This window comes from Corvus cornix, chromosome 5 (assembly GCF_000738735.6).
Source record: "Corvus cornix cornix isolate S_Up_H32 chromosome 5, ASM73873v5, whole genome shotgun sequence".
Taxonomy (NCBI): Eukaryota; Metazoa; Chordata; class Aves; order Passeriformes; family Corvidae; genus Corvus; species Corvus cornix.
Genome location: NC_046335.1, coordinates 58,455,197 through 58,468,719, shown reverse-complemented (window position 1 = coordinate 58,468,719; position 13,523 = coordinate 58,455,197). Strand labels below are relative to the sequence as shown.

The 13,523-nt window shown below is 47.2% G+C and overlaps 2 protein-coding genes across 2 annotated transcripts; both read left to right on the top strand.

Moving 5' to 3' along the window:
- Positions 1–4,638: 4,638 nt before the first annotated feature.
- LOC104697625 (olfactory receptor 4D5-like) lies at positions 4,639–5,586 on the top strand. Its single transcript, XM_010412582.3, has one exon. The coding sequence runs from the start codon at positions 4,660–4,662 to the stop codon at positions 5,584–5,586; it is 927 nt and encodes a 308-aa protein (XP_010410884.1). The 5' UTR covers positions 4,639–4,659.
- A 5,020-nt stretch (positions 5,587–10,606) lies between these two features.
- Positions 10,607–11,587, top strand: LOC104697643 (olfactory receptor 1019-like). The gene has a single exon (XM_020583502.2). The coding sequence runs from the start codon at positions 10,607–10,609 to the stop codon at positions 11,585–11,587; it is 981 nt and encodes a 326-aa protein (XP_020439091.2).
- Positions 11,588–13,523: the final 1,936 nt, after the last annotated feature.

Genomic DNA, 13,523 nt, shown 5'->3' with positions numbered 1-13,523 from the left:
GGGGAGAGGGAGGTGGGAGGGTTGGGCTGTTCAGCAGGGGATTGATAAAGAACATAGAGAATAAACATTTTCAGCTCCCCTGCAGTTGCTGAAAGCGTAAGTGGCCAAAAAGATAAAAGTATGTAAAAGTGTGCACACAGGATGATAAACGTGGCTGGAGGCAGAGCAGGAACAGATCAGGAGGCCTGCAGTGGTTCTGGGGCAGTTCTGTCACAAGAAGCAACAGCGCATGGCCAAAGGAAAAGTTCAAGGCGAGGTCACCTTTAATATGGCAGCACTCAGTGAATAGGAGCACCAGAGACCCCTCCTGATGAACCTCCAGGATCATGAAAGGACTCCCAGGAGGAGGTGGATGCATGGAAATGAGTCCTAGGACAGTGATGTTTATGTATCAGACAAGAACCACGCCTTAATGCCTCTGTGTGTTTCTAATGGATAAAACCCCTGCTGTAAAGTCTCCCCCACACAGAGAACAAGGAGAGATCCTCCTGTGTGTCCTGCACAGGTAAAGAATTCCTGCTTCCTCACACTTCCCATTGTGTTAGAAAGTTTATTCTGGCCCATTTTGGTATCAAGATGCAGAATTGAAGAGCAGGGCAGAGCAGGGAGGAGCTGGGGAGGGCACTGCGGTCAGCGGGAGAGGGTGGCAGGCACAGAGCAGCTGCAGGAGGAGAGGAAGGTGGGGCAGGGAGGAAGGAGAACATTCCACTGACCTGTTCAGTGTGGGGCAGCAGCAGGCACAGGGGCTCTGTCCCCATCAGCGGCGCTTCCTGGCACCCCTTGCTCCTTTGGGATCCACATCCTAAAGCGGCTCCTCCCAGCTCAGGAACACGAAGGAGAAAGTGCCCAGATCACCAGGAGGTGCCCACTGCTGTCCCACCAGCTCCTCTCCGTGCCCTGTCCTCGTGTTTTCTCCCAGGCTGGGTGGAGTCATGGGGGAGTTGGAAATTGTGACTTTGGCTACGTCAGAGCTCCACTTCCTCGGAGTTATTTGTCTTGGGGTTTTTTTGCTACAGAGGAAGTGGCTTTTGTCAGAAGCCCCACATGAACAATTTTGCAAATGGCTCCTGATTTCCTCCTGGTTAGAAACACTCCTTCCCTGCAGAATGTCCCATTCTCCGACTGCCTTCCCTCTCCTGACAGGCTCCTACCATTCCTCATTTCTCTTCCCTGAGGGGTCATGGTCCCTCCAGCAGCAGAGGGATGCTGGTGGTGCTGGTGGCACTGGAATGCTGGCAGTGCTGGCAGTGCTGGTGAGGCAGCTGGGTGCTTGTCAGAAGCAACTCCCATTCTGGGAAGAGCTCCGGGATCATTGCCAAAACCTCCCCTGGGCCCAAAAAGCACCACTGAGCTGCTTCCTCATCCTGATCGCGTCCTACGTGGTCATCCTGGTCTCCCTGAGGGGCCAAAAGCCAGCAGGGTGGCACAAGGCCCTGTCCACGTGTGGGTCCCACATCACTATGGTGATCCTGTTCTTCGGGCCCTGCACGTTTGTTTACATCCGCCCGTCGGGTGACCTGGCCAAGGACAGGAGCGTGGCCGTGTTCTACGGGCTCATCGCACCCATGCTCAACCCCCTCATCTACACCCTCCGGAACGGGGAGGTGAAGGGAGCCATGAGGAAACTGTGCAGGAGGAAAGTGGGAAGCGGAAATGGGAAGGAGTAGGGCTGTGGTCTTGTTTCCAAAGGATCAGAGAAAATCAACCATGTTTTGCTGTAATTTCTTCTGTGGCAATGCCCCAAAACCTGCCTTTCAAAGGACAGCTGGCTCTTGGCTTCTGCTGAAATTAGGAGGACACTAAACATTCATTTTTTGATGGGAAAGACATTGGGAACTCTGGCATTCCCTTCCTATTCCTTGTCAACAAGCACAGGCCCAGACCACGGCCTCCTGAGCAACTGCAACACCAGTGTTTAAATAAATACTGTTAAAAATACTGAAAATGTTGTCCAGGTAGAGAATCCCATAAGAAAAAAACCACAAAAACCTGCTATTATGAGCTGGCTGGGTGGTTTGCTGATGAAGGAACAGGAGGGGAAACTTCTCCCTTTCCTCTCCCACTGCAACAAATCCTTTCTGCCCTGTTCCAGGCCAGGCTGGACGGGGCTTGAAGCAACCTGGTCTAGTGAAAGGTGTCCCTGCCCATGGCAGGGGGTGGAATGAGATGGTTCTTCCAACCCAAAAAGTTATTCTGGAATTCCATAATTATCCTATAAATCTATCTACTTCACCTATCTCTGCCCAACAGAGCACGATATAAAATAAATGTATTTTTAAATGCTTTGGAGGTGAACACCAGTGGGGTTTTTTCAGAGGTCTCACTTCTGCGTACTGCTGAGCAAATATTCACCCACAGCTTATGGAAGATGTCACTGGAAAGAGTGTCACTTTGCCAAGAATTCTTACAAGAATTTCATACCTGAGCTCAAAAGTTGCCTCTGGGCTTTGCAGTGTCAGTAAAAATATGTGGTGAGCAAGGAAAGCTCACCACAAACCTTTGTACATTTTTTTGTGTGAAGTGATTTCATGTGTTGCCTCTTGTTTTAAATTTGTAAGTCAAGTGTCTAAGGGATAACATCTGTGATATTTTTGGTTTGTGCTGTCAACGTGTAAGTTAATAAGAAATAAAATTGCAGATGAGAAATATTGGCTTAGGACAGAAAGCAAAATTTATATCCATTTATATGAATTTATATAAATGTCCTATGTAAGAGACATTTTTACTCCTGACATCTCTCTCCAGAGACTACACTAACAACTATCCAGAGAACAATTTTAGCTCCTTGCCCACTGATGATTTCTGACAAAACTCCCTTTGCCTCTGGGATCTCATTACTCCTGATAGTCTTGCGCTTCTGCTGGGTGATTTACTTGAACTATTTCTGCTACAGAAATAATTGTACTTGCAGAAGCTCCTGGAGGTTGGTTTTTTTTGCAGAATGGGAAATACAGAAGGTTGGGCTGTTCTTTTCAGGGCTCAGAGTTGGCAGAGATACAGAGCTGTTTTCACAACTTCTGAGCAGCAACTTGCAGAGAGTTTCTGATGGAACTGAGAGGTTCTGATGGAACCCCCTGAAGTGGTTTGGGGAGGCCGTCAGAGGAGCAACAGCAAGTGAACTCTCTGTGGAAGTGTCCTGGGATTGTTCCTTTGTTTTGCTCAGGCCGCACTGAAATCCTGCCTTTGCAAAGCAGCATTGCTGGTGAGTGACTTTTGTGAGGTCTATTTTACGATTTAGGAAAGAAAAATTTAAAAATCAGTTACAGATTAAGAATCCCAGAATGGTTTGGGTTGGAAGGGACCTTAAAGCTCATCTTGTTCTGACCCCCCCTGCCATGGGCAGGTCCACAGGCCAGGTTGCTCCAATCCCTGTCCAGCTTGGTCTTGAGCACTTCCAGGGATATCCCACACTAGTGATTCTTGTGCTCTGCATGAGAATGCTGCAAAGGTGCATTTGTGGGTGTTTGTCAGTAAAGGAGGGTCACCAACAGCTCATTCACTACCCCAGTGTCACTACAGGTGTATTTATGGGGTGTTCCACACCACATCCAGGACCTGAATATTATTTCCACCACCCTCCTCAGATAAATAACCAGAGCTTGTTATTACACGTCAGTGACACAATCTGGCTTGGGTATCACCGTTACTCCTTCAAGGAAGCATTGCCTTTAAATTGAAATTGTCCCAAAAGACAGATCCTAAAGCAACTTTATTTAATGCTGTTGGCATCGTAGGTACCCGGTTTCTCACTTGTAACCTCCTTCTCTCTGAGTTATAAACTCCTCAGCAGAAATGAGAATTTCCTTGTGGGATTCTAAAAGGAAATGTGCATTCCTCTGCTGTCCCACTTTAACCTCCGCAGGCCAGAGTGTATTTGTCTACTGAAGAACTTTAAAAATCCCTTTAAAAAATAAAGAGGTGGAGAAACTGTGCAGGGCTTTGCAGCTTCTGCTGTGTTAGAAACCCCAATTTTTTTCAGTGAGGAACCTCCCAGACCTGGTTTCTGTGCATGTATTCCCAGTTTCAGAGTGGACAAGCTAACTGGAGAGCCATTTCCTCAATTTAGAGGAGTGCTATTAAGGATCAGAACATGGAACAGCTCATGCTTGAGAATGGCAGCATTTGCTTCCATGCTGGCACTTCAAATTCCAGTAGGAAAAAGGACAGCACAGCATTTTTCCAGCATTCATGGCTCTTGGTATCTGACAGCAGGATGTGCTGGAATCACCATTCCTGGAGGGATTTAAAAGCTGTTTGGATGTGGCATGGTTTGGGGACATGGTTTAGTGGAGGGCTTGGCAGTGCTGGGGGCATGACTGGACTCAATGCTCTTAGAGGGCTTTTCCAACCTCAACAATTCCATGATTCTGTGATTTCTCCTTGACAGAATGGAAGCACACCAACTACAATGCAGGAAAATAGTGGTCAGAGTGAGTTGAGTGGAGAAGGTCAATGTGGAGGGCCCAGAGACCTGAATAGGGCCAGAAGAGGTGGGGGTGAGTGCAAACTCTGCCTTCTGTCATTTATGACATGACACTGGGCTTTCTGCAGCAGCAAATGCATCCTGCTCACACCATCCATGAGCCTTGGAGCTGGAGCACATTCCCTTCTCTTCCTGGCCAGGCCCACACATGTGCCATGGGAGCCTGAGCTGCAGCAATGGCACAGGGCAACTTCTCCCGGGTGACTGAATTCATCCTTCTGGGGCTCTCTGACACCCAGGAGCTGCAATTCCTCTTCTTCACCCTTTTCCTCCTGGCCTACACCATGGTCCTGCTGGGCAACCTCCTCATCATCGTGACAGTCAGGACTGACCCCAAGCTCTCCTCGCCCATGTACTTCCTCCTCTGCCACCTGTCCTTCATCGATATCTGCTACACCTCTGTCACTGCCCCCAGGGTGCTGGTGGCCCTGCTCTCGGGGCACAAGGCCATTGCCTTTGAGGGCTGCATGGCCCAGCTGTTTTTCCTGCACTTTGTGGGTTCCTCAGAGATGTTCCTCCTGACGGTGATGGCATTCGACCGCTACACGGCCATCTGCAGGCCCCTGCAATACACGGCCATCATGGCCCGCAGGGCCTGCTGGGCCCTGGTAGCTGCCTGCTGGGCTGGGGGCTTTATCCACTCCATTATCCAGACTCTGCTCGTGCTCCAGCTGCCCTTCTGCGGCCCCAACATGATCCACAGCTACTTCTGTGACGTGCTGCCCGTCGTCCAACTGGCCTGCACCAACACCGCCCTCACCGAGTGGCTCATGGCCTCCAACAGTGGCCTCATATCCCTGGGCTGCTTCCTGGTGCTGGTGGCCTCCTATGTGCTCATCCTGGCCAAGGTGCGGGGCCACCTCTCCCAGGGGCACTGGAAGGCGTTGTCCACCTGTGCCTCACACCTGATGGTTGTCACCCTGGTCTTCGTGCCCTGTATCTTCACCTACCTGCGGCCTGCTGGGACCTTGCCCTCCAACAAGTACGTCTGTGTCATCTACACAACCTTCTCGCCCATGATGAACCCCCTCATCTACACCCTGAGGAGCAACGAGGTGAAGGAATCCATGTGGAGACTGTGGAAGCTCTGCAGAGCCTTCTGAGACAAGCTGGGTTGGCAGAACCCTGGAGTTACACCCTGGAGTTACACCTGGAGTCACATTTCTACTCTACTCCAACACACTAATGACTTAGTGGCTAAAGCCTACAGACTTCAAATTATGTATAAATATATTTATATACACATATAACTGTTAATATTAAAAATATTAAAAATCCATGCTGAAGACCCCAAACTTCCTAAACACTTTCACTCGTGTGGGATCATAATTTTCAAATAAATAAATGAATCCAGGACGAGGCTTGTCTCCCTCTCTGATGTGCTTTTCCTGTGCTGCGGCAGCAGATGGCAGAAGCACATGCATTAAGTGTCCCCAAATTCACCCACCAACACCAGAAGGTAGAGACAGTACTGATTTTGCTTGTAGGGTTTTCTTTAGACATATAAGAATATTTTTACTCATAATTCTCTCACAGAAGCGAATTATTAAAATCATACAAGGCACAATATATAGAGGAAGGAGAGAGAGTGGAAGGGACTTTGGACAAGGGCCTGCAATGACAGGACAAGGGGAAATGGCTTCACACTGACACAGGGCGGGTTTAGATGGGATATTGGGAAGAAATCCTTCCCTGTGAGGGTGGGCAGGCCCTGGCACAGGGTGCCCAGAGAAGCTGTGGCTGCTCCGTCCCTGGCAGTGTTCAAGGCCAGGCTGGACAGAGCTTGGAGCAACCTGGGCTGGTGGAAGGTGTCCCTGTCCATGGCAGGGGAGTTGGAATGGGATTGTCTATAAGGTCCCGTCCAACCCAAAATGCCTCTATGTGGGCAGCAGTTACATCACCAAATCCATCAGGGATAGAAGTTCAGTGGCTGCCATGAGAGGAACACCATCCATTTCTTTGTGCTAGAATGATTTAGGATTGGATTCATCCCTCCTAAATAAAATCATGGAATCACTGAGGTTGGAAAAGCCCTCTAAGATCATCAAGTCCAATCATTTCCCAGCACTGCCAAGGCCACCACTAACCCATGTCCCCAAGTGCCACATCCACATGGCTTTTAAACCCCTTCAGGGTTAGTGACTCCACCACTGCCCTGGGCAGCCTGTTCCAGGGCTGGAAAACCCTTTCCATGCAGGAATTTTTCCTAATACCCAATTTAAATTGCTGCACAGGAAGTGGGAGGATTTCTACTTTCCCTGTCTCTTTGTGCTGTCTTAAATTAGCCCTCACTCCCACACCTGTAGGAAGAGGAGGATCAGAACCATCAGTGAGTCATTGATCCTCCTGGTTAAGAGAGATTTCCAAATCTTGGTGCAAGTTAAATTTGTTTTCAATTGGTGAATTTCCAACCAGAATCATCATTGGATCATCACAGAATGGCTTGGGTTGGAAGAGAAGTATTTTTTAGTATTAGAGAGAAATGTTGAAAAATAAATGTCCTCTAGGTCGATTTAAGGGAAATTTCAATTGAGAAGAATAAAAATGTACCACTATGATAATTTTAAAAAATATTTTGATAAAGCTTTTATAAATATTTTATTCATAAACCAATGCAAGGCAAATTGGAGCTGTGGTCCAGTTATTTTGCTGGTGGCAATTTGTTCACCAGGTATAAATGTGGGGCATCAACAGTGAATTGACTTGAAATAATAGCTCCAATTTTGATAAAACAAACTAAAATTCCATATTTTGGGGAGCTGGTCTCTCAATACAAGGGGCTTAGAGCAACCTGATCCAGTGGAAGGTGTCTCTGCCTGTGGCAGGGGGCTGGAATGGGATGAACTTTGAAGTCCCTTCTGACCCAAACCATTCTATGAAGACAAACAATTTAATAGAATTGATTTTTCTCCCCAGGAAACATCTTGGGATGACTTTAACAAGGCCTCAGAAGATGCTGTTAAAAAGTTGGTGCCTGACAAATTGCAAAAGTGCAGCTTTGGCAGCTGAGTTTGTCCCCGTGTGTAAATTGGCTCCAGCGCGCACCATTAAAATCCCGAGTTCTTTCTCTCCTGGAAATTATCAGCTCTCTGAGCTCACCCTCAGATTTATTGCCCTCACCTAGAGGACAGTGAAAAATGGCCTCAAAGGGAAAAAAAATCCTTGGAGAACTGGCAGGATCTCTACAAAGCTTTTGTCAAATCCCAGGAAACTTGAACAGAGCCCAGACTAATCAATTTTGTTTAAAGACTGTGGGACTGAAACACAAATGGACATCAGAGAAAAGGGAGCATTTTCAGCAGACTCTAATCAGTCTGGGCTCATCGTAAGCATTCCTAGATGGAAATCTCAAACATTGACAAAGCTGGGCAGTCCCAGAAGTGATCAAAATCAAATCACTTTGGTTGTGCTACACTGGGGATGGCAGGAAGGGGTGGGCAACAGGGCAAGAGGGGTCTAATACAGCACATCACCAATTAGTGCACATCTGGATTCTGCAAATCGAGGGGGTTTTGTGGTGTTGTTTCTTTTGGGGTGGTTTTTTTTAATGACTTTTTATAATAAAATACAATGCAACATAATTTTTATTTATTTACCCCGAGGCAGAACACTTATCTCAAAGTCTATTCTGTGTTTCTACTTCAAATAACCCTGCTAAGATTATCCCTGCAAATACATAACTTAGATGTAGGGTTGAGAGCCAACAGCCCAAAACCAGTCCTGGGTGACTGGCACCTTGATGGGGCCAGTGCATCCCACCCCAAAAGAAGCACTTTAGATTTATGAGAAGAACAGAATCACAGAATGGTTCAGGTCAGAAGGGAGAGGTGAGGGATGGGTCTCTGTCGTATCTCTTTCTGGCATCTAGGTTTATTACAAAATTCCTTATTGCAAAATTCCTTATTCCTTATTGTAAGGGAAGAGTGATGCTTCATGGTCCTTGGGCTAACTGCAGCACAACAGGGAAAGGACTGGACCATGGGGATTTATTCCAGCCACAGCTCTGCGTTCCCGTGGCAGGATAGGCCTGTGCTGTGTGACCTTTGGGGAATCCCAGTTTATAGAGTCCTGGAATGGTTTGAGTTGGAATGGACCTTAAAGTTCATCTTGTTCCACCCCTGTTGTGGGCAGGGACATCTTCCACTGGCCCAGGGTGCCCCAAGCCCCATCCAGCCTGGCCTTGGACACTGCCAGGGATGGGGCAGCCACAGCTTCTCTGGGAAACTGTGCCAGGGCCTCCCTACCCTCACAGGGAAGAATTTCTTCATCATATCCAATCTCAATCCCTCATCTTTTAGTTTAAAACCATTTCCTCTTGTCTTACCAGTGTTTGCCCATGTAAGACGCAGAATCCTTAATTTTCCAGGAGTCACACCCTGCAAGCACAGCAAACAGGCTGGAAGAATGATTGACAGCCAGAGTCATCCATGTGAACAGTGCAGAATTTATGGTCAGGTAGTGCTGGAATAGGAACAGGCCTGTTCCCAGTCCTGGACATCACATGGGAAGCGGCACTCCCATAAATCACATGTGGATGCTTAATGGAACCAGAGGGGAATTTTTGTTGCCTCTTCAAAGTAGTGCTGGTAATTTTGGTTCCTTCGATTTCCAGCCCCCTTTGGCAAGATTCTGAAAAACCCCTCATACATGCAATTAAGGGAACATCCAAAAAAGCTTCAGAGACGCTCGTCCCCAGACACTCCCTCATATTTATAAAACCTCATTAAAGAAGAGAGGTGTCTACTCCTGCAGCCAAGCCAGCCCTTGTGCCAGTGCTGGTGTGAATATTGCAACGCTGCTGTATTGAGATTCGTCTCTTCCTTAAGAGTGAAATCATTTTTATGTCACATGTAGAAAGAAGAAAAAGGATTATTTTGTTCCCTGGAGATACAGACAACTATAAATCATCTGTAATTAATTCTGTGTAGCAGTGAGTATTTCTGTGTTGTTGCTGTGCTATTTCACCTGAATGAGCTCCCCATTTTATGAACAAGTGATGTCCCTTTTATTTCAGCTGAGTTAAATATTTCTTATGTAGTTTAAGACCTGACTTTGCTTCCTCTCAAGTTTCTGGGAGAACATGAGACCACAGAGGAGCCTGGCTCAGATGAAAAATATTTCATCAATCTATTTATCTCTGCACCTCTTACAAATAAGAGCCTGGTACAATATTCCTACCATCTCAAAATCAATCCCAGAGTCTCCCAAAAAGGAGCCATTTGGACTGAACTTTGTCTTCCCTCCCTGTAGGGCTGGTATGTAAATCCTTACTGTAAACACTGAGCTACATTCCAGGGCGTAATGAAGGGTAAATGGAAAGATCCTTTAATCCCAAGTTTGGACTTCTTTGAATTGGGGAAAAGGGATGAAGGAAAGTCCAGATAGAAGCTAAAAGTACTAATACTAATATGGAGTAAAATTTACAGAAAAAAGTGAGAAGTCACTTACTGAATACCAAATTATATCATTTTCTTTTTTTATGATAGAATCATAGAATGGTTTGGGTTGGAAGGAACCTTAAAGCTCAGCTCCTTCCAACCCCCTGCCATGGGCAGGGACACCTTCCACTAGACCAGGTTGCTCCAAGCCCCATCCAAAAACTGAAAAAACACCCCCAAAATGCATCTGTCCGCTGATTACCAGGGATTTAATTCTTCTTTGGCAGCATCACTCCCTTTAAAAATAAGTTTTAGCTTCAGTTACTAATCTAGACTCTTTTAGTGATATTCTTAATACTAAATAATTTATGTTGAAAGGAATTCTGCCCCATTCCCCTTGCTCAGAAAACTTTCAAAGCCCTGTTGTTTTGCCTGGGGCTGTGTCTCAAGCTGGACACCACAGGGAAGGTAACTTCAACTTTCAGCTCTTCAGTCTGAGGTGGCAACTTGCAAAAAGTAACATTTTCAATTAATCCCTGGGAAGTTTAATACCTACATTTTGCCTTTTGTATTAGGGATATGTGGGTAAAATTTAGATTTTGAGCGTGGCTTGGAAATGGTTTTGAACTTCAAAAGGGACAAAAAAAACCCCTCACAGTCTTTAGAATGGGGGTGAAATTGTGATTAAGTTACACCTTCTTTATTCCAGGGAAACCTCTGCCTCATTCCCACAACGAGAGATAAGATGCAGAAGGTCAACCTCTCAACGGTATCTGAATTTGTTTTCGTGGGCCTCTCTGATGCTCCTGAAATCCATTTGCTTCTCTTTGTGCTGTTTCTGCTCATTTATTTGGCCACCATGGCAGGCAACATCACGCTCCTCGTCGCCATTAGCACCAACTCCCACCTGCACAGCCCCATGTACTTCTTCCTCAGCAACTTATCCCTGCTGGATCTCTTATGCCCCACCATCACCGTGCCCAAGATGCTGGGAGCCTTGCTGCTGGAGCACAAAGAGATTTCCTTCTCTGGCTGCCTGCTCCAGCACTTTTTCCTCATTGCTGTGGTGGGCACGGAGATTTTCCTCCTGACCGTGATGGCCTACGACCGCTACATGGCCGTGTGCCACCCCCTGAGGTACCCGAGCATTGTGAGCACAAAGCTCTGCGCTCAGCTGGCCGTGGGCACCTGGGCAGTAGGTCTTTTGAACTCCCTGCTGCATACCTCTCTGGTTTTCACGCTCTCTTTTTGTGGTCCTAACAAAATCCAGCAGTATTACTGTGACATTCCTCCCGTGCTGGCCCTCTCCTGCTCATCTACCCGCAGCAGGGAGTTGGTGATCCTGGTGGTGGCCGGGGTGCTGGGGAGCAGCGCCTGTGTGGTCACTGTGGTCTCTTACATCTATATCCTCCTGGAAATCCTGTCCAGGAACTCCCCCGGGATCTGGCAAAAGGCTTTCTCCACCTGTGGTTCTCACCTGACCGTAGTCTGCCTTTTCTACGGGACCACCATCTGCACCTACGTCCGCCCTTCCTTCACCTATTCCCCGCCTCGGGACAGGGTCGTTTCCATGCTCTATGGAATGCTCACCCCGCTCCTAAATCCCATCATCTACAGCCTGAGGAACAAAGAGGTGAAACGTGCCCTCAGAAGAGTGATCAGCCGGGTGAGAAGTGCTTTAACGAGGGAAGAAAACCTCGCCCAGTCTCCACAATCAGCTGGGTAGAAACTGCAGCTTGTGACTGATCTTCTCTAACTTTCAGACATCTGAAAATTAGATGCTGGAACCCAAATTCGTTTTTTCTGGGCTGAAAACTCTTTCTCTGGGCTGAAAACTCCTTCTCTTGGCTCCCTCTGCAGTTAGAAGGGAGAGCTGTGCACTTCCAGAATTGCATGGCACAGCTTTGGGCCATTTTCACAGGAGGAGAAAAGTCCATCTGGGAATGCTGTTCTCCACTGAGCACTGAGGAATCTTAGGTGAGAGCAGGCAGGTGTTGGATGCATCTTTTAGGGCAGGAATTCTGGGAATTGGTACTCAGGCACACTTAGATACACCGTACTAAAGCAGTTTATATCCCTTTCAAAATTAAACTCCAAATATATTAAATTATGTTTTATGGATCAGCCCTGAAATCTCTCTCCTCTCTCCCTCTCCTTGCTGAGTGTCTGATGTTTGCTGGAATCTCCAGAGTTCCATCTCTGGAGCCATGTTTGCCACTACGTTTTTTCTTTTTCCCATTTTTCCCTCCTTGCTGCATCAAATCCTAATGGAAAGAGAGGTGATGCTGCTTCCTGCAGCTCACCTGTCTCTTCACCACCTCTCTTCTCTGTAGAGAAATAATAAGTCATCCTGCAAAAATGCTGAGATTATCCTCACTTGGTTGACCCCAAAAATTTCTGATTGGATACGTTTAATAAAATCTCTATTATTTAACTACAAGTGTCTCTGGATTTTTAAATGCTTTCATTTTCTGATGAGACCTTGTATCAATTGTAGCCTTAAGGTGTCTGAAATGCAGGAAAAATCGTCAGTGGGAGCGAGATTGCAACTGGGAGCAGGATATTTATGAAGCATTTCATCTGCCAAAAAAAAATCCTTGTTCCAGCTCTTCCAGGGCTCTGAACAGCAGCACAGCCAGGGCACAGCAGTTGGATTTGTCTTTAGCCACAACTTTACTCCTGACTAGAACCCCTGGAATCTGGTCATCACCGGCCATGCCTGTTGATGGCCCCCTTGAGATGTCCCAGGCACTTCCACAAGGTTCTGAGGGACTTCTGCCAGCCACAAGTTGTTGCCCAGGGGCAGCTGCTGGTGCTGCTGGTGAAGGATAATGATGAAGGATCAATTATCCTTCAAACTCCTGCCATAACTTCTGCACCAACCAAGTGGAGGACTGGAGAGGTGTTGGCCAAGCCATGAACTCTCCAACTGAGGTGTGGAGAAGTTGTGACAAACTGAACTGCTTTGGAAGTTTTCATTTCCTTTAACAAGGAGGAAAGTTTCCCTCTCCTCAGTGCCTGTGAAGCCGACCCCTGGGGCTTGTTAGAAGGATGAGGGAGGTCTACCAGGAGCTTCCTAAGAAGGTTTTAAGACCATTAGAGGCTTCCTCAGGATGCCCAAAAGGGCTTGTTAAGATGAAGGGCCTTGGGTGGCTGCTCCCTGCAGGACTGAAGAACTCTCCTCTTTCCAGAGGTGATGGAATCTAAATGCAGCTGGGCAGACAGATGCCTAAAGATGGGTGTCAGCTTGTGTGCAATTCCAAGCCCTGGATGCCTTTTAAAAGAGGCATCTGAATTCCAAGGTACCAAACTAGAGCCTGATTCCCAAAGTGCGTCCAGATGGGAGATGTTGATGCCTCTCCTGGCTTGTGAAAGTGGAAAAGTTGGATTATCAAGTCTAATTCTGCTACAGTTCCCTCCCTCTCCACCCACCAGAGCTTGTGTTCCCAAAAACAGCCGCTGTAAGGAGCTGTTTGCTGCCAGTGGACAAAACAATGCTCACAGCAAAAGCTGGGATAGAGTTCTTGGGAAACTTAGCGAGGAATATGTTCCTTCTTTTCTCCTTCCTTCCCAGAGAAGCTGTGGCTGCCTCATCCCTGGAAGTGTTCCAGGCCAGGCTGGATGGGACATGGAGCAACCTGGTCTGGTGGGAAGTGTCCATT